This window comes from Sminthopsis crassicaudata, chromosome 1 (genome assembly GCF_048593235.1).
Source record: "Sminthopsis crassicaudata isolate SCR6 chromosome 1, ASM4859323v1, whole genome shotgun sequence".
Classification (NCBI taxonomy): Eukaryota; Metazoa; Chordata; class Mammalia; order Dasyuromorphia; family Dasyuridae; genus Sminthopsis; species Sminthopsis crassicaudata.
This window is the reverse complement of record NC_133617.1, coordinates 55,553,592-55,574,310: the sequence shown is the minus strand read 5'-3', so window position 1 is coordinate 55,574,310 and position 20,719 is coordinate 55,553,592. Positions and strand designations below refer to the sequence as shown.

At 35.2% G+C, this 20,719-nt stretch overlaps 1 protein-coding gene across 5 annotated transcripts in view; it reads left to right on the top strand.

The window, feature by feature from the left end:
• The window catches only part of SGTA (small glutamine rich tetratricopeptide repeat co-chaperone alpha), a 43,458-nt gene that overhangs the window by 13,332 nt on the left and 9,407 nt on the right, over positions 1–20,719 (top strand). For all 5 annotated transcript variants that reach the window (XM_074304409.1, XM_074304399.1, XM_074304393.1 and 2 more), the window contains exons 2-8: positions 2,040–2,179; positions 10,102–10,205; positions 10,407–10,494; positions 13,015–13,114; positions 15,673–15,777; positions 18,258–18,396; positions 20,587–20,652. In XM_074304409.1, the coding sequence (XP_074160510.1) occupies positions 2,080–2,179; positions 10,102–10,205; positions 10,407–10,494; positions 13,015–13,114; positions 15,673–15,777; positions 18,258–18,396; positions 20,587–20,652 (702 nt within the window). In that variant the 5' untranslated portion in view covers positions 2,040–2,079. The remainder of the gene's footprint in view (positions 1–2,039; positions 2,180–10,101; positions 10,206–10,406; positions 10,495–13,014; positions 13,115–15,672; positions 15,778–18,257; positions 18,397–20,586; positions 20,653–20,719) is intronic.

The following is a 20,719-nucleotide window of genomic DNA, read 5'->3' as shown; positions in this document are numbered from 1 at the left end:
ACTAAAACAGATTTCTTGACTCCTCAGTCCAGGATGATTTCTCTATAATATCAGGAGGCTAGGGACTTGTCCCAGCTCTTAGACTTCTGGAAGTTGCATAACTTCTTGGGTCCTCAATTTTCCTATCTGAAATGGTGGTGGTTAACAATTCCTACCTTTCCTAACATCTAAAATAATTTTTTCAATCTCAAAACACTGTATAAATGTGATCAGTTATTCAATTTGATAAATATCTGTTAAGTTGCTAATATATACAAGTCACCTGTTAGACCTTTCCGATACAATAATAAGAAAACCAGATAATGCTTGCCTTTAAGGAATTTATATTCTGGGGGAAACTGTACAAATTGAGGGTTAAATACAAGATAATTTGTGGAGAGGAGACTAATTGGGAGAATTAGGGAAGACATTGTGAAAGAAATTGTATCTAAGTCAAAATTTAGAGAATAAAGATTTCAGGAAGTGTAGGGATGAGGAAAATAGTACTTTTTAGTTTTCAGGGGTGGCTTCTTTGGCACACAGGCAAGAAGGATAGTATATTTATTTCCTAGAACAGTTACTGAATTGGAATACATTCATCAAGGACAGTAACATGAAGTAAATCAAATAAAGTAGTTTGAGTTCAGACTTTAGAGGATCTTAAATACCAGAGTGAGAAGTTTATTTTTTTTTCACTAAATGCAGTACAGAACTGCTGAAGGTTATTGAGAAAGATGATGATGTGGTCAGGTCTGTAGCTTCATCTTACTCGGACAGTTCCTGGAGGATATATATATGAAAGGAGAGATGAGCTAGAAGCATGGAGTAAGGAGTGGTAGTAAGGAGGCTGATAACAATAGCCCAGGCTGGAAGTGATGAGGATTTTCATCTGGCTGGAAACATGAAAGAAGCCAGCAAAGTTGGAGAGTAGAGGGGGTAGAAGCCACAGGCCTTGTACTTGATTGCTTTCAGATTAAGAACTTGGATTATGGACATCATGGTGATGCCCAATTCAACCAACATCTATTAGAACAGAAATTGGGGGGTTTGAATAGGAGAGAAAGTTTATTATATTTTGAATATAATAAAATTTGGGTTACTGTCTGAATGTCTAGATAGGGAGTTGGCAGTGTAGGCTTGAAGTCAGATGTAGGATTATTAGGTATGTATATTTGGGAATCACCTACATAGAAATATTATTTGAACCTATGAGAGTGAATGAAATCATGCTGTAGAAGACAGTCCAGACTCCCTATACTTAATAGATATGAAAAGGATGATGCTTCACAGAGGAGCTGAGAGGAAGCAGTCACTTAGAGTAAAAGAAAGAGAACAAGCAATTATCATATGTCTGCTGTATGCCACATACTATGCTAAGTACTTTGCAGATGTTTTTCTCATTTAATCTTCACAAAGTAGATGCTTTTTTTTTTTTTTTTTTTTGTAGTTGAAGAAATCAAAACAGATGTTAAATGACTTGCCCAGGATCCTAAAGCTAGTGTGTCTAGAGTTGGATTTGAACTCTGCTCTTTCTAACTCCAAATCTTCTCCACTGCTGTGTCCACTATAACTCCTAGCTGTCTTGTACCCCATTGAAGGGAGGAAATGAGCATCAGAGAACACTAAATGACAGGCATTTTAAAAGTGCCTACTGTTTGCTGGGCATAGCGCCCCTATCCTTTTGGTTACCTTTCATCTCATTTTTTCTGTATGTTTCATGTCTGTACCCATTTATGTACCCTTTGTTTACACTCAGAATGTAGGGCTTATAGTAGACCTGTTTGGCAGGGATGCATCTATTTCCTTATCAGCAGTCTTCACTAGAGAAGTTGGATGACAGTGAGCAGTGTGAATGATTGATTGATGACTGAGGTTTCCTTTGACACTTTGAGGAAAGGTATTTGGGAATTTTTAATCTTGAAGCTACATCTCAATTTTTTTCGAAAGTCTTAGTTTAAATTAAAATGTGTGGCTCCCCCTTTCCTTTCCTTAAAGTGTATAGAATGATAATCACATCATTTCTTTTCATCACTGGTTTTATGATTTGATCTAATTCACAGATCTTGAAAAATCACAAGATCCCTCTTCAGAGCCATAAAGATGGAGGACAAGAAGCGCCTTGCTTATTCCATCATTCAGTTTCTGCATGACCAGCTGCATCATGGAGGCCTTTCTCCTGATGCCCAGGAGAGTTTGGAAGGTGAGTGTTAGTGCCAATTTTTTTTTTTTTTTTTTTTTTTGGTCTTGTGGTTTCTGGGGTGCTTAAAAAAAAAAGTTAAGATGGAACACTAATGCATTGTTGGTAGAGTTGTGAATTGATCCAACCATTCTAGAGAGCAATTGGAAACTATGCCCAAAGGGCTATCTTCTATTGGACCTGTGTTTCAAAGTGATCTTTAAAAAAGGGAAAAGGAACTACTTATGCAAAAATGTTTGTAGCAGCCCTTTTTATACTGGCAGGAACTGAAAATTGAATTGGATTCCCATCAGTTGGGGAATGACTGAATAAGTTATGGTGTATTAATGGAATATTATTGTTCTATAAGAAATGATGAGCAGGTTGATTTCAGAAAAGTCTAGATAGACTTACATGGTGAAGTGAGTAGAACCAAGAGAACTTTGTACACAGCAACAACAATATTATGTGATGATCAACTATCATGGACTTGATTCTTGTTAAAAATGAGGTGATTCAAGGCAATTCTAACATATTTGTGAGGGAGTGAGCCATTCCTATCCAGAGGGAACTATAAAGACTGAATAGGGATCAAAGAATAATATTTTCACTTTGTTTGCTTGGTTCTCCTCCCTCCCCCCTTTTGTTTTTTTGCTGAAGCAATTGGGATTAAGTGACTTGCCCAGGGTAACCCAGTGTTAAGTGTCTGAGGCCAGATTTGAACTCAAGTCATACTGACTTCAAGCCTGGTGGTCTATCTACTTCACCGCTTAGCTGCCCTTTCTTTCACCTTTTGATCTGATTTTTCTTGCACAGCATGATGAATATGGAAATATGTTTAGAAGTATACATGTGGTTTTTTTTTTTTTTTAAACTAAGAAAATCCTTTTATTTTTTTTTTTATTTTTATTTTTTTTTTTAAATTTTTGTATTCATTTTTCCAAATTACCCCCCCTCCCTCCCCCCGATGACAGGCAATCCCATACATTTTACATGTGTTACAATATAGTCTAGGTACAATACATGTGTGTGAATACCATTTTCTTGTTGCACAATAAACATTAGAATCAGAAGGTACATGCAACCTGGGCAGACAGATATTAGTGCTAACAATTTACATTCACTTCCCAGTGTTTCTTCTCTGGGTGTAGCTACCTCTGTCCATCATTGATCAACTGGAAGTGAGTTGGATCTTCTTTATGTTGAAGATTTCCACTTCCATCAGAATACATCCTCATACAGTATTGTTGTTGAAGTGTACAGTGATCTTCTGGTTCTGCTCATTTCACTCAGCATCAGTTGATTTAAGTCTCTCCAGGCCTCTCTGTATTCCTCCTGCTGGTCATTTCTTACAGAGCAATAATATTCCATAACCTTCATATACCACAATTTACCCAACCATTCTCCAACTGATGGACATCCATTCATCTTCCAGTTTCTAGCCACAACAAAAAGAGCTGCCACAAACATTTGTCTCTTTCCGCTCTTTAGTATTTCTTTGGGATATAATCCCAGTAGTAGCGCTGCTGGGTCAAAGGGTATGCAGTTTGATAACTTTTTGGGCATAATTCCAGATTGCTCTCCAGAATGGCTGGATTCTTTCGCAACTCCACCAGCAATGTATTAGTGTCCCAATTTCCCCACATCCCCTCCAACATTTATCATTATTTGTTCCTGTCATCTTAGCCAATCTGACAGGTGTGTAGTGGTATCTCAGAGTGGTCTTAATTTGCATTTCTCTGATCAATAGTGATTTGGAACACTCTTTCATGTGAGTGGATATAGTTTCAATTTCTCCCTCTGAGAATTGTCTGTTCATATCCTTTGACCATTTATCAATTGGAGAATGGTTCGGTTTCTTATAAATCAGGGTCAGTTCTCTATATATTTTGGAAATGAGACCTTTGTCAGAACCTTTGTTTTTAAAAATATTTTCCCAATTTGTTACTTCCCTTCTAATCTTGTTTGCATTAGTATTATTTGTACAGAAACTTTTTAGTTTGATGTAATCAAAATCTTCTATTTTGTGATCAATAATGATCTCTAGTTCTCCTCTGGTCATAAATTCCTTCCTCCTCCACAAGTCTGAGAGGTAGATTATCTTCTGTTCCTCTAATCTATTTATTATCTCCCTCTTTATGCCTAAATCATGGATCCATTTTGATCTTATCTTGGTATATGGTGTTAAGTGTGGAGAAGTATACATGTTTAACCTAAATTGGATTGTTTCTTGTCTTTGGGGAGGGAGGAGAAAAATTTTATAAAGGTGATATTCAGTTGAAAACTAGCTTTGCATGTTTTTAGTAAAATAAAAAGCTATTAAAATGGGCAGGGAAGAGTATAAAGCTTTTATAGGGATTGACTATTTGCTGTAGGTCATTTTTGTTCTAGGACCTTACAAAATAATTTAGCTTCAAAACTATTCTAGTATTTCTTCCTTATAGAGTTCTTGATTTCTGATTGGTCTCTTATGGTTTATAAGGCGTCCGATACTGGGTAAGCGTTAGCACTTTTTATTCTGATACTTATCTATTTTTTCCTTTAAAGCTTTTGATTCATTATTTTATGTCTTGCTTAATTTCTTCTAAGTAGCAATGTAGTTGTGGAATGTCCATTTCTTTCTTTCTTTTTTTTTTTTTGAAAGTCCATTTTTTTTCCCTTTTAAGTCTCTGCTTACAATTGTTATTGTGTTATTCTATTCTTTTTAAGGAGCTCTAGATTTTCAACAACTTTTTATACTAGTTGATGTTCTCTTTGATTTTACTCATCTCTCCAGCTTTAGTTATTGGCTTTGTCCTATGCTGTACCTTTGAGTGGATGACCAGCCCTGACCTGAATCATCTGGGTTCCTACATTTATCTTCACCTTTTATGCTCAAGTCCCTCTGGATCTTTGAGATTTGGGTAAGGGTGGATTTTAGGGAGAAAAATAATAAGTTCTACTCATTTGATTATCTCGGTTTGAGATGTCCAAAAGTCAGCTGGATATTCAAAATTTGTGATCAGCAGAGACACAAAGACACAAACAGGAACAGTAGAAAAGCATAGAGATGGTTGTTAATTAAATCCATGGGAGCTGATGAGATCATCAACTGAAATGGTAATAAAGGAGATGAGAATCTAGACCAGAACCCCAAATTGACACCTGCAGTTAAAAGATTTGATATAGAAGAGAATCCATCAAAGAAGACCCAGAAGAGATCAAAGAGGGTAGAGAGAGAACTAGGAGAGTGTGGTGTCCCAAAGGATGGGGGGAGGTAGTACAGACTAATGTGGTGAGGTATGTCAAAAGAATTTGCAGGCATCTCCAAGTCCAAGGGCAAAGTTTATTTTAATTGTAACTCCAATTGAACCTTCTAAGTTTCAAAAGGATTTAGCAAAGAACCAGGAGCTAGAAGACAAATTTATACTGTTCTTGTTATTGATAGGCTAATTTTATGACATAGAAATAGAACTGAGAGGAGAGTGGTCTATTCACTATTATCCCAGGAATTTGGTTGTCACTGATCAGCCTATTATCTACCTGACTGTAGCAATGTTTGTAGGACTATCTTTTTTTTTTTTTTTTTTTTTTTTTGGATACATTTTCTGTTTAATTTTCTTTTCTTTTTTTTTTTTTTAATTCATTTTTCCAAATTATCCCCTCCCTACCTCCACTCCCTCCCCCCGATGGCAGGTAATCCCATGTTTGTAGGACTATCTTAAGGCCAGAAAACTTTAGAATCATTGGCGTCTGGGGACCTCATCACTGCTATGTTTCCCCTAGAAGTTGTACCCCATCATTTCCAATCCCTTGGGCTTGCAACCTAGGAGTTAGCACAATGCTTGGCATGTGCTTAATAAATATTTATGATTGATTGTTAGGCTTGGAATCGGGACCGAGTTCAAATCCTGTCTCATCCACTTTGTGGCCTTTCTCAAATAATATTTGCTTTTCTCAGCCTCAGTGTCTATCTTGTGAACATGAACTTTTTTTTTTTTTTTTTTTTTTGTGGTTTTATTTTTTTAAATTTTATTTATTTTAATAGTTTTTTATTTACCATATATATACATGGGTAATTTTACAACATTGACAATTGCCAAATCTTTTGTTCTAATTTTTCCCCTCCTTCCCCCGCAGATGGCAGGTTGACCAATGCGTGTTAAATATGTTAGAGTATAAATTAAATACAATATATGTATACATGACCAAACAGTTGTTTTGCTGTACAAAAAGAATCGGACTTTGAAATAGTGTACAATTAGCCTAAGACGGAAATCCAAAATGCAGGCGGACAAAATTAGAGGGATTGGGAATTCTATGTAGTAGTTCATAATCATCTCCTAGAGTTCTTTCGCTGGGTGTAGCTGGTTCAGTTCATTACTGCTTTATTGGAACTGATTTGGTTCATCTCATGGTTGAAAATGGCCACATCTATCAGAATTGATCATCATATAGTATTGTTGTTGAAGTATACAACGATTTCCTGGTCCTGCTCCTTTCACTCAGCATCAGTTCATATAAGTCTCTCCAGGCCTTTCTGAAATCATCCTGTTGGTCATTTCTTACAGAACAATAATATTCCATACTATTCATATGAACATGAACCTTTGTAATACCTATTCTATATGTTAGAACCTCTCTTCACAGGGAAGCAGGACAAGGAAGTTTTGGGAACCCCAGCCCATTAAAAGTGAGGCTCAGAGCTGCTTGACATAACATTGATTCTTTGTGAATGAACTCTAACTGAATTTGGAAATGCTTGAAGTTGCCAGAAACCACAGACTAGCTCAAGGGGAGCCTTGAGCGGCAGCTTCAAATTTAAGCTCTTACTCGAGACTTTCTGAAAGATCTTGGCTTATTATATCTACAGACAACCACTCTCCTGCTTGAAAAGCTCTAGAAACTACATTATCTCACTCTTTTCCTATTTCCCTTTGGGCAGCTGAGAATTCTCTCCCTCTCTGCTCCCTTGGAAGATCTTCTTTCTCTTGCTAATCTTTTTCTTAGACAATAAGTGCTTTGTAATCTGTATTTGGACTCTGTTTCATTTAGGTTCCCTTTTTGGGGGAGGCCTGGGGTCTTCTTTTAACAGTATAAAATGAGGATAATAATAGTATACACCTCACCAGGTTGTGAGAACCAAATGAAATGGTCCTTATAAAAGTTCTTCATAAACCTTTAAGCATTATATAAATACTATTGTCTTTGTCTTTTCTTTATTTTTTGGTTTACTTTTTTTTCCTGGTTATATATGTACATTAAATTTTTAAAAATACACATTTCTTTTATGAATAATGTTAGGAGAAAAAAAATCAGAACAAAAGGGAAAAATCTCAAGGGGAAAAAAAATGAAAAAAAAAAAAGTAAATATACTTTTTTTTGATTTACATTCAGTCCCCATAGTTCTCTAGATGCAAATGATATTTTCTATCAATAATTTATTGGGATTGCCTTGGATCACTGAAACGCCGAGAAGAACCAAGTCTTTTATAGTTGCTTATCACACATTGTTTCTATTATTGTGAATGTATTCCTGCTTCTACTTGTTTTCACCCAGTATCAATTCGTGTAAATCTTTCCGGGTCTTTCTAATCAGCTTGATCATCATTTTTTATAGAACAATAATCTATTATTTTCATATAACATAACTTATTCAGCCATTCCCCAAACCTCTTCCTCCTTCATCATCATAATGATCAATCATCATCTCAGTAATGGGAGTTTAGAGTAAGGAAAGTTAGTTTAGACACTTTTTCTTTTGTAATTCCAAATTGATAACCAGAACAGTTGGACAGTTTCTTAGCTGTTGTGTATCAGTGTACTTATCTTTCCCATAGCTTCTTCCACAGTGTTTCCAACCTTTTTTTTGCCAGCTTGCATGAAGTGTGGTGAAGCTTCAGAATTATTTAAAATTCTTTTTTTCCTTTTGAAAACTGTTCATATAATTGGACCACTGTGTATAGGGTTACAGTTCTTCATGTTAAATATAGTCATGTGCACAGCAGTATATAAGAAAGGATTCAAAATATGTAAAAATAAATTTCCATTTCACAAAAGCATATATATAATAATAGAATATATTCAGAACTGTCCATCTTTGTTTCTTTGTAGTTTTTTTTTTTGGTCTCTGCTGTGTATTTTTTGCTATTTTTTTCTCTCTCCCCTTCCCCCACCACTTTCCCCAAACAAGCTACAGTTAATCATGGATATATGTATGTATGTGTATTTACATAAACATATACCTATATAATATTTATATTTTAATTCATTTTATTCATGTAAAAGATTTAAAATTTTTTGTGGTCAAAAGTATAAATTTTATCTTTGATTCCTCTTGTTTATTAAAAAGTATTCTTCCCCAGCTGTAGTTGTGAAAAATTGTGGAAAAGTTCTGGGGGTAGGGGAAAACCTGGTCTTGTTCTCTTTAAATTGTGTGTGTGTGTGCGCGCATGCTCCTTCCTTCAGTGTACACACATGCACATATACATACACATACTTTTTAGCTTATTGTGATTATAGAACATAATATTGGTCCAAAATTAATTTCTCCCAAAGTACTTTTGAGTTTTTCCAGCAGTTTCATTGAAAGGAAGTCATCTTTCTAGTATTATTATGTTCTTAGGTTTATCAAACATTGAACTGTTTTTGATTTGTGTTTGTTTCTTGATTATCTAGTCTGATCCAGACTAATTTTTTCTGAACTAGCAGCAAGTAATTTGGTGATTACTGCTTTATAATAATCTGAGGACTAATAATAGGATGTCTCCCTCCTTCTTCATTTATATGTTCTTTGAAATTCTAGGTCTTTTTTGCTCTTCAGATGAATTTTTACTCCTTACTACTAGTATTATTTGAGTTAATAGCCTTTACTGATTTTTAATGATATTATTTATTGTCACCTGTTGCACAGGAAGTTGTACTTGGGCTCTTATCCCCACCATTTGTGTTTTCATCATTCACTGAGTCATTTGCAATTAGGATTCTGCTTAAATTCAGAGCCATATTAACATCAGTGTAGCCAGAACCTATAGGTTAAAGGAGCAGAGTCATGAAGGAAATTGTCGGTCTTTTTAAGTCCTCTGGAATCATTGAACTTCCCAGACTGTCAGGGATATTAGTTGTTAGTGCTGATTCAGGAATATTTTGTTAATGTTAGAAAATCTCTCAAACAAATTAAATTGTTCTAGCTATGCATAGATCTTTTGATATCCTTTCAGCATAAAGGATAGTTTTAAATCTCAACTTTTCTGGTGCTGTATAATAATGTTAATTTTATATTATGTAGAAAATTGGTTCTAAAGGAACTGGCTTAATGGGAAGAACCCTGGGTTTATAGTCAGATAATCTTGATTCAAAGCCTCACTTTGCCACTTAATTGGCTGTGCCACTTTCCTTCCTTCTATCTTATTTTTCTCCTCTAAAGTAAGTGGTAAAATAGGTGATGTTTAAAATCCCTTCAGCCTTATATTTCCTAAATAAAAGTCACAACCTTGACTTTAAGGAGGTGAAATCTGACTTTGTAATTGACTTATTAAATGTATTACATCAACATTTATTTTGGAATTAGGCAAAGTAGAGAGATACATTTTCTTATGTCAGATCATAAGTTGCCTATGCCAAAGTAATTTTATCATAATATACTTCTGAATGTATTATGACTCTGATGATGTCAACAAAATGCATTCTTTGCTACTTCATTTAGGAGAATTTGTGATTCAGCAGACTTAGTGTCTTCTACTATTATGGGTTTTGGTGGAAGTGAGCTTCTGAAATAAATTAATATCAAGGGAAGAAATACTTTTAATAAGCAGAATATAGCAGTGTTTTAAGGGTATGTACATAACATGTTAAAAATAGGACTAATCCTTATTCTTAACCTTTTTTCCCTCTGGAAAATAAAAACTTCAGAATGACTCTTAATATATATTTTGAGGCTTAAAAAGAAGTAACCTTATTTCTTCCAGTTGCGATCCAGTGCCTGGAGACAGCTTTTGGGGTGACTGTTGAAGATCGAGATCTAGCTGTATCAAAAACTCTGCCAGAAATCTTTGAAGCTGCTACAGGAAAAGTGAGCAAATTTTTTGAAATGAAAATCCAGTTTTATCATTTCATATTTTCAATTTGAGATTTATTTCCTCCTTAGATCCATTTGAGGGTAAAAAATCTGGCTGGATTTAATAGAGAAAAATAAATTGAGTGGGGAAAAACAAAAATGCTTGTTTATTAATGTTCTCTCCCTAAAATGACTTGTTTTTTCTTCTTCTAATAGAAAGATATGTCCTACATCCGTAGGAATTCTCAACCCATCACTCCCTCTGATGAAGATACAGCTGAAGCTGAGAGACTGAAGACTGAAGGTAAAGAAAGGAGTTCCTGTTTACCCGTGATGGCAAAAAATATAAAACTGTGTAGTAGGCACAAGAAGACAGGAAATATTCTTCATCCCTATGCCAGATTCTTATTTATGCAGAGATTTGATCATTCATTTGATATGTAATTTCTTATGTAGAGAGTGGTATGTTAGTGTAACTAGGAGAGATAAAAAATTTAGGTCTGTGTCATTCTCCTCACTGAGCTTATAATCTGTTTTGGGGGAAAGAAGGAGATAAGAAATAGATATATGTTATAGTATATTACAGTTTAACTGCAATACAAAGTGTTGCTATATGGAATAATGGAGACATGGAAAGTTTTTAAATTGAGCTTTAAAGGATGGGTTGGAATTTATGTAATGAAGATTTGGAGAGATGGTATTTTGGGGCAAAGAACAAGGAAAGGAAGACCTGGAAATCGGAAAGCATGGTGTTTGAATAGAGAGCAGTTAATATGGTGTGAAACTGTGTGTCTAAGAGAGCGAGAGAGAGTGAACATGTATACCAGGGAGAGCTAGTTTTATTATTTAAAAAAAAAAAAAAAACTAACAGGAGCAACATGATGACATATTTATGAAAATTATTCCGCCAAAAGAATGAAGGATAGATTAGAGTTGGCAAAACTACTAAGACAGATGTGTGATAAGAGGAGTTGCTGAATGGTTGTGACAGGAAATATGAAGGAGAGAGGGAGGGGGGGATAGGTTTGAGATGTTGAGATCATGGAATTGATTTTTTAGATGAGAGAAGAAAAAATCAAATATGGGAAACTTAACTGAATAATGATATATGTTACAGATGGAAACAACAAAGTCAGAATTAAGTTTTGGATAAAGGAAAAGAAATTTGGTTTTGGACAGTTAAGTTTGAGATTCTGGTAAAACATGGAAATAGATGACTTCCATACATAGTGCAAGTTTTGAGCCTTAAGTTTTGCAGAGAAATTAGGACTTGGTATGTGTTAAGGAGTTTAATGTATGGAAATTGCCACAGGAGAGAGAAAGGAAGACATATTCTTGGAACACCCACATTAAGAGATCATGTCCTATTTCAACTGAAGACCATTTAGTGGTTCCCTTTTGATTGTCCACAAAAAAATATAAAAAAGAATTCTTGTACCACAAGGCCCTCCTCAGTGTGGTACCTCCTTGTCTTTACAGGCTTATCACTTAGTTAGTATTCCTCTCCTTGTATTTTAAACTTCAACCAAATGGGATTAACTGTTCTTCTTGCACATCCTGTTCTTTCTTCCTTTTGTGGAATATGACCTATCCCCTCCCATCTTTGCCTATTTAAAATCTCTAGCATTAAAGATTTAACTCAGATTCCACTTCTTCTCTGAAGGATCATCTAACTAACATTCTCTTACTTGAATCTTTTGTAGCATTTGGCTTGGCTCATGGGTTTTAAAAAAAAGTTCAATTGTTTTTTCCCAATTAACAAACATTTATTTTCTCTCTCTTCTACTCCCTCTTCCCCCAATTGAACAATAGAAAACACAAAACAAAACACAAAACCCTTGTAGCAAATAGGTATTCAGTGATTTGCCATTTCCTTCTCCAGCTGATTTTTCCACATCTCCAACATTTATCATTTCTTTCTGTTTCATGTTAGCCATTCTGATGGGTGTGAGGTAGTACACTCAGTAGAGTTGTTTTAATTTGCATTTCTCTAAATTAATAGTGATTTAGAGCACTTATTATTTCATGTAAATATAGTTAGCTTTGGGTTTTTTTTTGTCTAAAAACCATCTGGTCATATCCTTTGACCATTCATCAACTGGGAAATGAATCTCTTGTACTGTAATCATTAGTAGATATGCTCTCTATCCTCTTAACCTCCACAATATAAGTACCATGAAAAGAAATATAACATAAAATATACCATGTTTTACATGTATACATCACAGTGCTGAATATAGCTACTCACTGAAGGCATTTGAATTGAGTTAAAAGGGGTTGAAAAGTTCTCTCAGAAAGGTTGTAGAGAAGTTTCCTTGCTTGTAATATAATGATATGTTCCCATAAATCTAGTTGAAGGGATAGTAAGGGTTCTAGTGGAAAATGGCGCTTTATTAGAGACAACTCTTAAGAAAAGCAAGATTTTCATATTAATAATTATCACAGTTGACTTTACTTTGAACTGATGTGACTTTTTTTTTTTTTTTTGGTCCTATGAAATGTTTTATATCTCTTTTTCTGTTTGGGGTCTTATCCCCCTGTTACCTGCTAGAATATCATCTTTATAAAAGTGAATTGGGATGTGTCTTTTCTAACCCTTCTTCTCCAGGTCTCTGTATGCCATAAGAGTTGAATAAATGAATTTAATTTAGAGATGCAGAGTAGCATTTGAAAACTTCACTAAAATGTTGCTCAACTAATGAAGAATAAAAATGTCATCTTAAAATAATAAATCTAATTAAAATTAAGAATAAAGATATTATCCAAAACATTCAGTTCATTGTATTCTACATATAATGTGTATAAATATTTTTTTTGCTTTTAGGAAATGAACAAATGAAAATAGAAAATTTTGAAGCAGCAGTCTCTTTTTATGGAAAAGCAATTGAATTAAATCCAGCCAATGCTGTGTATTTTTGCAACAGGTACTGACTACTTGGTCCCTTAGAATTGGGGCAGAAAGAAGCATGTGTTTTGCATTGTGGTTAGAACAATGATCTTGAAAGACCAGAAATGATTATAACATTCTAAATTTAAAAATATTTTCACTCATATCTCATTTAAATCTCATAACTCAGTGATGAGGTAAGTCATGTTAAGTTACAGGTGAAGAAAATGAAAACTCTTCTGGAGGATAGTGACTCATTTTGTTTTGTCTTCCTATCTCTATCACATAACACAGAGCTTTGCATGTGTAATTAAGTAATTTACTCAAGATCTCCCAGCTAATTAATTTCAGGACTAGGATTTGAACTTAGATCATAACACTAGAGATGAGAAAAACCTTAGAAGTGACCTTAGACCTTGGTCTACCCCCATCACTTTACTGATGAGGAAACCCAAGGGCTAGGAAGAGTAAAAATGCTTGGGGCCAGGGTCCCCAAGAAAGGGGCAGATAAAGGATTTTAATGGCACTTTTGACCCATAGTCTGATAATTGTGTCATAGCTAATTATGGGAGTCTAGTAATAATCAAATTCTTAGTTTTTTATTGTTTTGGAGTGTTTATGTATGTTCTAGCTTGCCTGGTGATTCTTGTGGGCCCCTTCTCAGAATCATGTTTTTAAATGAATAAAGTAAAACATGTAGAATTACAAAGGAAATCAATTCTATTGAAATACAGTTATATAAAGTATAAAAATAAGTAAATAATATAAAACCAAGTTCATGGACCCTTAAGGTAAGAACCCCTATTCCAGAGGATGGAGCATAGTACAGTAGCAGCAGCTTGGTAATTAGTGCTGTTACCAAATGCAGATAACAATGACTCTCTCTTCCTATTCACTGAGGGACTTTGATTCCACTCTGTATGATCAGTGGACAAGCTTAGGAGCAGATGTGGCAGGTCCTGTCATTCAGCGCTCATGTCCCCACAATGTCAGGTAGTTGAGGTTCTAGAGATCCAGGCAGGGACTAACTCTTCATGCCCACTAATCTCAAGGACAAAAGGGGCCAGGAGTTTAGCTGGGAGCTAAGGCACCCATGCCGATGGTTTATTCAACATGTTCAGGAAGCAAAGTCTAAGATTCAGGATATGGCCATAGGCTCAGAACAATAGTTCCAAGTCTAGAACTTGAGGTGCCATAGACTGTTATGTGGCATGGAGGCTAGAGCTCTGGACACAGGGCCTTGTCCCTGATACTTAGAAGTCATGGGTAAAGCCTGTACTCTCTCTCAGGTTCCATTCCCTCATCTCTAAAATGGTGATAAAAACAGCATTTACCTCACTAGCTATTGTTAGAATAACATGAGGTAAAATGCAGTCAAACTGAAGGCACTGCACAAGTGCTAGATGTCATCGGTGGTGAAGGGTGGGCTTGCCCTTGTAGTGAGAGCCAAGCTTTGTACCTGACTGAGAAGAACAAAGAGAAACTCTATCTTTGTGCATCACAGAATTTCAGAAGTGGAAATTGCCTTAAAGAGCATTGACTGTAACCTGAGCAAGGCGACTTGGGGGAGGTGTGGGGAGCAGTTAGGGAGCGCTCTTCATGCAGGTCAGCCTGTTCCTCATTAGTAAATGTTTTCTTATACTTGACTTGGCACTAATCTGTCCTCCTGCTCCTTGCTATTTGGGGTATCTCTAATTCTTCTCGTCTCATGTTTCTCTTTTGGGTTATATCCTTAGTAACACTAATTGTTCAAATTTACAATCACTCTTTACAGTTTTACAAAGCTTACTCCTCACAACAAGTCTGTGAAGATAGTTTCAAGATTATCTCCATTTCACAGCGGGGGAAGTAGCCTCAGAGTAGTCACTTCATTGGCCAATGTCATAGATGGGTCTCCACTCTAGTATTCTATGTCTTCTGGTCTTTCCACTATACCCAGTGCTTTTCTAGAGGATAAGCTTTTTGAGGACAAGGATCAGATTTTTAAAAATGGATCTGTTCATTGCCAGGTATGAGTGCTTAGTTACATGGATTATTATTATTATTTTTTTTTAATGTGACTAGAGAAGTACTAATGATTCAGAAATAATTGAGATTGGCGCACTTCATTAGGGAAATAATAGTAGTCACAATAACTGAATTTGATAAAGGACTTTAAGGTTTTACAAAACACTTTGTATGCATCATCTCCCATGAGCCTTGTGAGATCTTATGAGATAAGTGGGTATTTTCCCTGTTTTTCAAAGTACCCTTGCAAAATGTAAGCATCTTGAGGTAGGAACTGTTTCTATTTTTACCTTTATTGCCCAAGCATCACAATGTCTGACTGATACTGGGTGCTTTTTAAATGCTTGTTGAATTAAATTTATTTGATGAAGACAGAGACTCAAAAAAAGTGGCTTATGTAACCAGTTATATGCTATTTAAGTGACCCAGTATATCTTTGGTTATAAAGTTTTGGAACCCTGGTCATTTGCAGAAGTGAGTGGATATATGGTTGATTTCATAGGTGACACAGATTCCCACTCCCCTACCCTCTTGGCTGTCAACCTACTTTGGCTAGAGTGTGAATTTTCTCACTTGTGTCTTTCTCAGAGCTGCTGCCTACAGCAAACTTGGAAATTATGCGGGTGCCGTGAGAGACTGTGAAAGAGCCATTGGCATAGACCCCTACTACAGCAAAGCCTATGGCAGAATGGGGTGAGTATTACAAACATTCTTATGTCAGAGGGCAAGTCTGTTTTTTCCCCAATTGTATTGTAGTTAGAAATAGCTTACCTACTTCCATGTGACTCTTCCATCCATTGTTGTACCCTCTACATAGCTCAAACTATGTATACAAATATATAAATTTGCTATATATAATTATACCAAACTATTCCCAGTTGGAAAGGACCGCTGAGATCATAAATGTGAGCTGCTCATTCTACAAGCAGAAAAACTGAAATCCATTGAGGTCTAATGACTTAAGATCACAGAGTCTGACCCAGGACTCCTGGTTAGTTACTATTTTAACTGTACTGCTTCCCAAGTAACTAACTTGATTTTAGGATGAAAATCTACATCTTTTGAAAAGTATTGTGCCAGACTTGCTTTTCAGGACTTGGAACATGGCAATGAAGATTTCCAATTTTCTGTTATATATCTATTAGAGATTGGAAGGAATGATCACATTGCCTGCTAATCCTTGCCAGCAAAAATTAGAGTATGGTGATAGTAATCTCCCTTTGTGTCACTAAATATTGATGCATAATCATAGATTATCCCCTACTTCTACTCTCCCTAATCCCATATTATGGAATAATAATTTAGTTTGGTCAAAGATAAAAGCATTTTAAAAATAATGTATTATCCTTTACACTGCAAGATGTCAGAATTTGTTATTAATAGGACACAGATCTTCTGTGATAATTTGCACTCAAGTAATTCAATTGCATAGTTAGGTCCCTTGTAATTAATGTAAAATAATGTTAATGTAATGAATTACTAAGGTTTGGGATTCTAGCAGTGGAACAGAGTGAAACTAAATGACCCACCAAAAATAAAGTATACAGTTTAGGTTTTTGTCAAAACCCTTTTCTATCTTTTTTAACATCCATTATTTTTAGTTTAGTTTTATCTTTTAAATTTAAAGTTCCAAAATTTTTTCTTCCCACAGCCATTGAGAAGGCAAGCAGGTATATCAGTTATGCATATGAAATCACATAAAACATAGTACCATATTAGTCATGTTGAAAAAACAAAGTAAAAAAAATATACTTTATATTCAGAGTTCATCAGTTCTCTCTATGTCTCTCACAGTTGGTCATCATTAAGTATTGCTGTTACTGTGTACAATATTCTCCCAGTTTTCCATAAAAGTTATTAAAAACCATCCTGCTCGTCATTTCTTATAGCATAATAGTATTCCATCACAATCATATCCCACAACTTGTTTAGCCATTCCCCAATTGATGTGCATCCCCTCCATTTTTATCACTACTCTTTTCTAACTAATGCATTTCCTGAAAAGTGGAGTCTGACTGAGCCAGGGTAGGTAGGTTCCTGTAAGGAGGTTGTCTCACCAATCAAGTTATCTTATAAAATAGCATCTTTGAAAAAGGTATTCAATTCTTTGTGTACGTGGATACTGACAGGTGGAATTGTAACTCTTAGTGTGATAAAAAGCATCTCTATTACATGGGCTCTTCGTCTCTGATCAAAAGAAAATGACATTTTGCAGGGGTTGTGGGAAAATTGGGACATGCACTGTTGGCAAAGGCAAAGTTATGGACAGAGCAAATCATTCTGGAGAATAATTTGGAAATATGTTCAAAGGACATCAAAAAGGTATACCCATTGATCCAACAATAGTACTATTAAGTCTGTATCTCAAAGAGAACCAGAAAAAAAAGAAAAAGGACTTATTTGTACAAAAATAGTGATATCAGCTCTTTTTGTGGTAGCAAAGAATTTGAAATTGAGGGGATTCTCATCAATGGGGGAATGACTGACCAAGTAGTAGTATATAATTGTGATGGAATAATATTGTTTTGTAAGAAATGCTAAATAGGATGATTTCAGAAAAACCTGGAAGACTTGCATAAATTGATACAGAGTGAAGGTGAGCAGAACCAGGGTACCCAGAAAACAGCAACATTATATGATGATCAATTGTGAAGGACTTAACTGTGCTCCACAATACAAAGATCCAAGATGATTCCAAAGGAGTCATGATGAAAAATGCTATTTATATTCAGAGGAAGAACTGATGAAATCTGAGGTCAAATAGAAGTGCATATATATACACACATACATATATATATGTGTGTGTATGTGTATGTGTGTATATATATGTGTGTGTATATATATGTATATATTAATTTTTTAACTTTTTTTGTCTTTTTCAAAATGTGTAATATAAAAATATTTTATATGACTTTATATGTATAATCTATATGAAATTGTCTTAAAGAGTAGGATGAGAGAGAGGAGAAGAATTTGGGAACTCAAATAAAAAAAAAAAAGAATGTTAAAATTATTTTTATGCGAAATAAGAAAAAAATGTTAAAAAAAGGATAACAGGTGAATTTTGAGAAGCTGAAAGTTAACCTCCCTGAGAACTTTGCTGGATGTAGGGAAAGGGGAGGAACATAGGAATCCTCTTCATTAAAGCTATTTACTTCCTTTCTTCTATCCAGCTTAGCACTTTCAAGTTTAAACAAGCACACAGAGGCTGTAGTCTACTATAAGAAGGCCCTGGAATTGGACCCAGAAAATGACACATACAAATCAAACCTCAAGATAGCTGAACAGAAAATGAAAGAAACACCCAGCCCTGTAAGTTCCTGATCTTATTGTCTGTTTCTGTGTGATGTGGAGTTTAATGGGGTGTACTTTAGTATGGGAAGGGAAGACTATCCTTTTTTTTTTTTTTTTTTTAATTTTATAATTATAACATTTTTTGACAGTACATATGCATAGGTAATTTTTTACAACATTATCCCTTGTACTCCCTTCTGTTCTGAATTTTTCTCCTCCTTCCCTCTACCCCTTCCCCTGGATGGCAGGCATTCCCATACATATTAAATATGTATAGTATATCCTACATACAATAAATATGTGCAGAACCGAATTTTGTTGTTGTTGTTGTTGCAAAGGAAGAATTGGATTTGGAAGCTAAAAATAACCTGGGAAGAAAAACAAAAAATGCAAACAATTTACACTCATTTCCCAGTGTTCCTTCTCTGGGTGTAGCTGATTCTGTCCATCATTGATCAATTGGAACTGGATTAGATCTTCTCTATGTTGAAGATACCTACTTCCATCAGAATACATCCTCATACAGTATTGTTGTTGAAGTGTATAATGATCTCCTAGTTCTGCTTATTTCACTCAGCATCAGTTCATGTAAGTCTCTCTAAGCCTTTCTGTATTCCTCCTGCTTCTTACAGAACAATAATATTCCATAACATTCATATACCATAATTTACCCAACCATTCTCCAATTGATGGACATCATTCATTTTCCAGTTTCTAGCCACTACAAAAAGGGCTGCCACAAACATTTTGGCACATACAGGTCCCTTAGGGAAGACTGTGCAACACACATCTCACAGGGTTTTGCTCATTTGAAAATATAAGTAACAACAACATTTTTCAGATGTGACTTGTTACTTTATCTGGTAGCCTTTAGAGGCAATTTGTTGCTCTGTTTTGTCCTAATTATTCCTTGAGCTTTTCACAGAATCATTAAAATCTCCTAAGATAGAAAAATAAGGCCTAACTTCCACTAAAGCAAATTTGTACCATACCTAAGAAGAAATCTTGTTCGTATACTCTCAGTGATAGAGAAGAATGCATATTGCTTGTCAGGGTATTACATTCCATTTTGAGAATTAAAATTATTATTATTTTTATTATAGCTTTTTATTTACAAGATATATGCATGGGTAATTTTTCAGCATTGACAATTGCCAAGCCTTTTGTTCCAACTTTTCCCCTCCTTCCCCCCACCCCTTCTCCCAGATGGCAAATATGTTAAAGTATATGTTAAATACAATATATGTATACATGTCCATACAGTTATTTTGCTGTACAAAAAAAAAATCGAACTTTGAAATAGTGTACAATTAGCCTGTGAAGGAAATCAAAAATGCAGGCAGACAAAAATAAAGGGATTGGGAATTCTATGTAGTGGTTCACACTCATTTCCCTGAGTTCTTTTGCTAGGTGTAGCTGGTTCAATTCATTACTGCTCTATTGGAACAGATTTGGTTCATCTCTTTGTTGAAGATAGCCATGTCCATCAGAGTTGATCATCATATAGTATTGTTGTTGAAGTATATGATCTCCTGGTCCTGCTCATTTCACTCAACATCAGTTCATATAAATCTCTCCAGGCCTTTCTGAAATCATCCTGCTGGTCATTTCTTACAGAACAATAATAATCCATAATATTCATATACCACAATTTATTCAGCCATTCTCCAATTGATGGGCATCCACCCAGTTTCCAGTGAGAATTAAAATTAAGTAAAATTTATTTTGAATTGATTCCATTCATTGCACTTTAGTGTTAAGCAGAACAAGTCTGATTCCTCAGTCTTTATAATATTTGACAGTGGCCAAGTATCTCTCCCTTCCCTCTTCCTATTTGATGTTATCTACTCCAGGCTAAATAGCTTTAATTTCTCAGCAGCTTCCTATATAACAGTATTTTAGGTTCTCCTATTACTCTTCCTTGATGGTGCTTCAGGGTCCCTCTTAAAATGTGGTATCTAGACTTGAGTGAAATACATAAGATGGTTTCTCTTTAAGTGGGATAATGACCTCCCTCATTCATAACCCTGAATTAGCCTAATATCAGATTACATTGAGCTCTGTCAGGTTGTTTGTAGAATATAAAGCCATTAATAAAAGCTACCAACCTTTTTGTTGGTGGTGGTGATGGGGAAGTTCAGTGATATTTGTGTACTATTTACCCTTTGCCAAATGCCATCTAATAGAGTCTGTTTCTGGTCTTTGTAGACAGGAGGCACTGGAGGCTTTGACCAACTAGCTGGCTTGCTGAATAATCCAGGCTTCATGAGTATGGTAATGATCTATTCCTCTTCCTGCCCCTTCTTTCAAAATATGTTTAAGCCATAAATTGGGGGGGGGG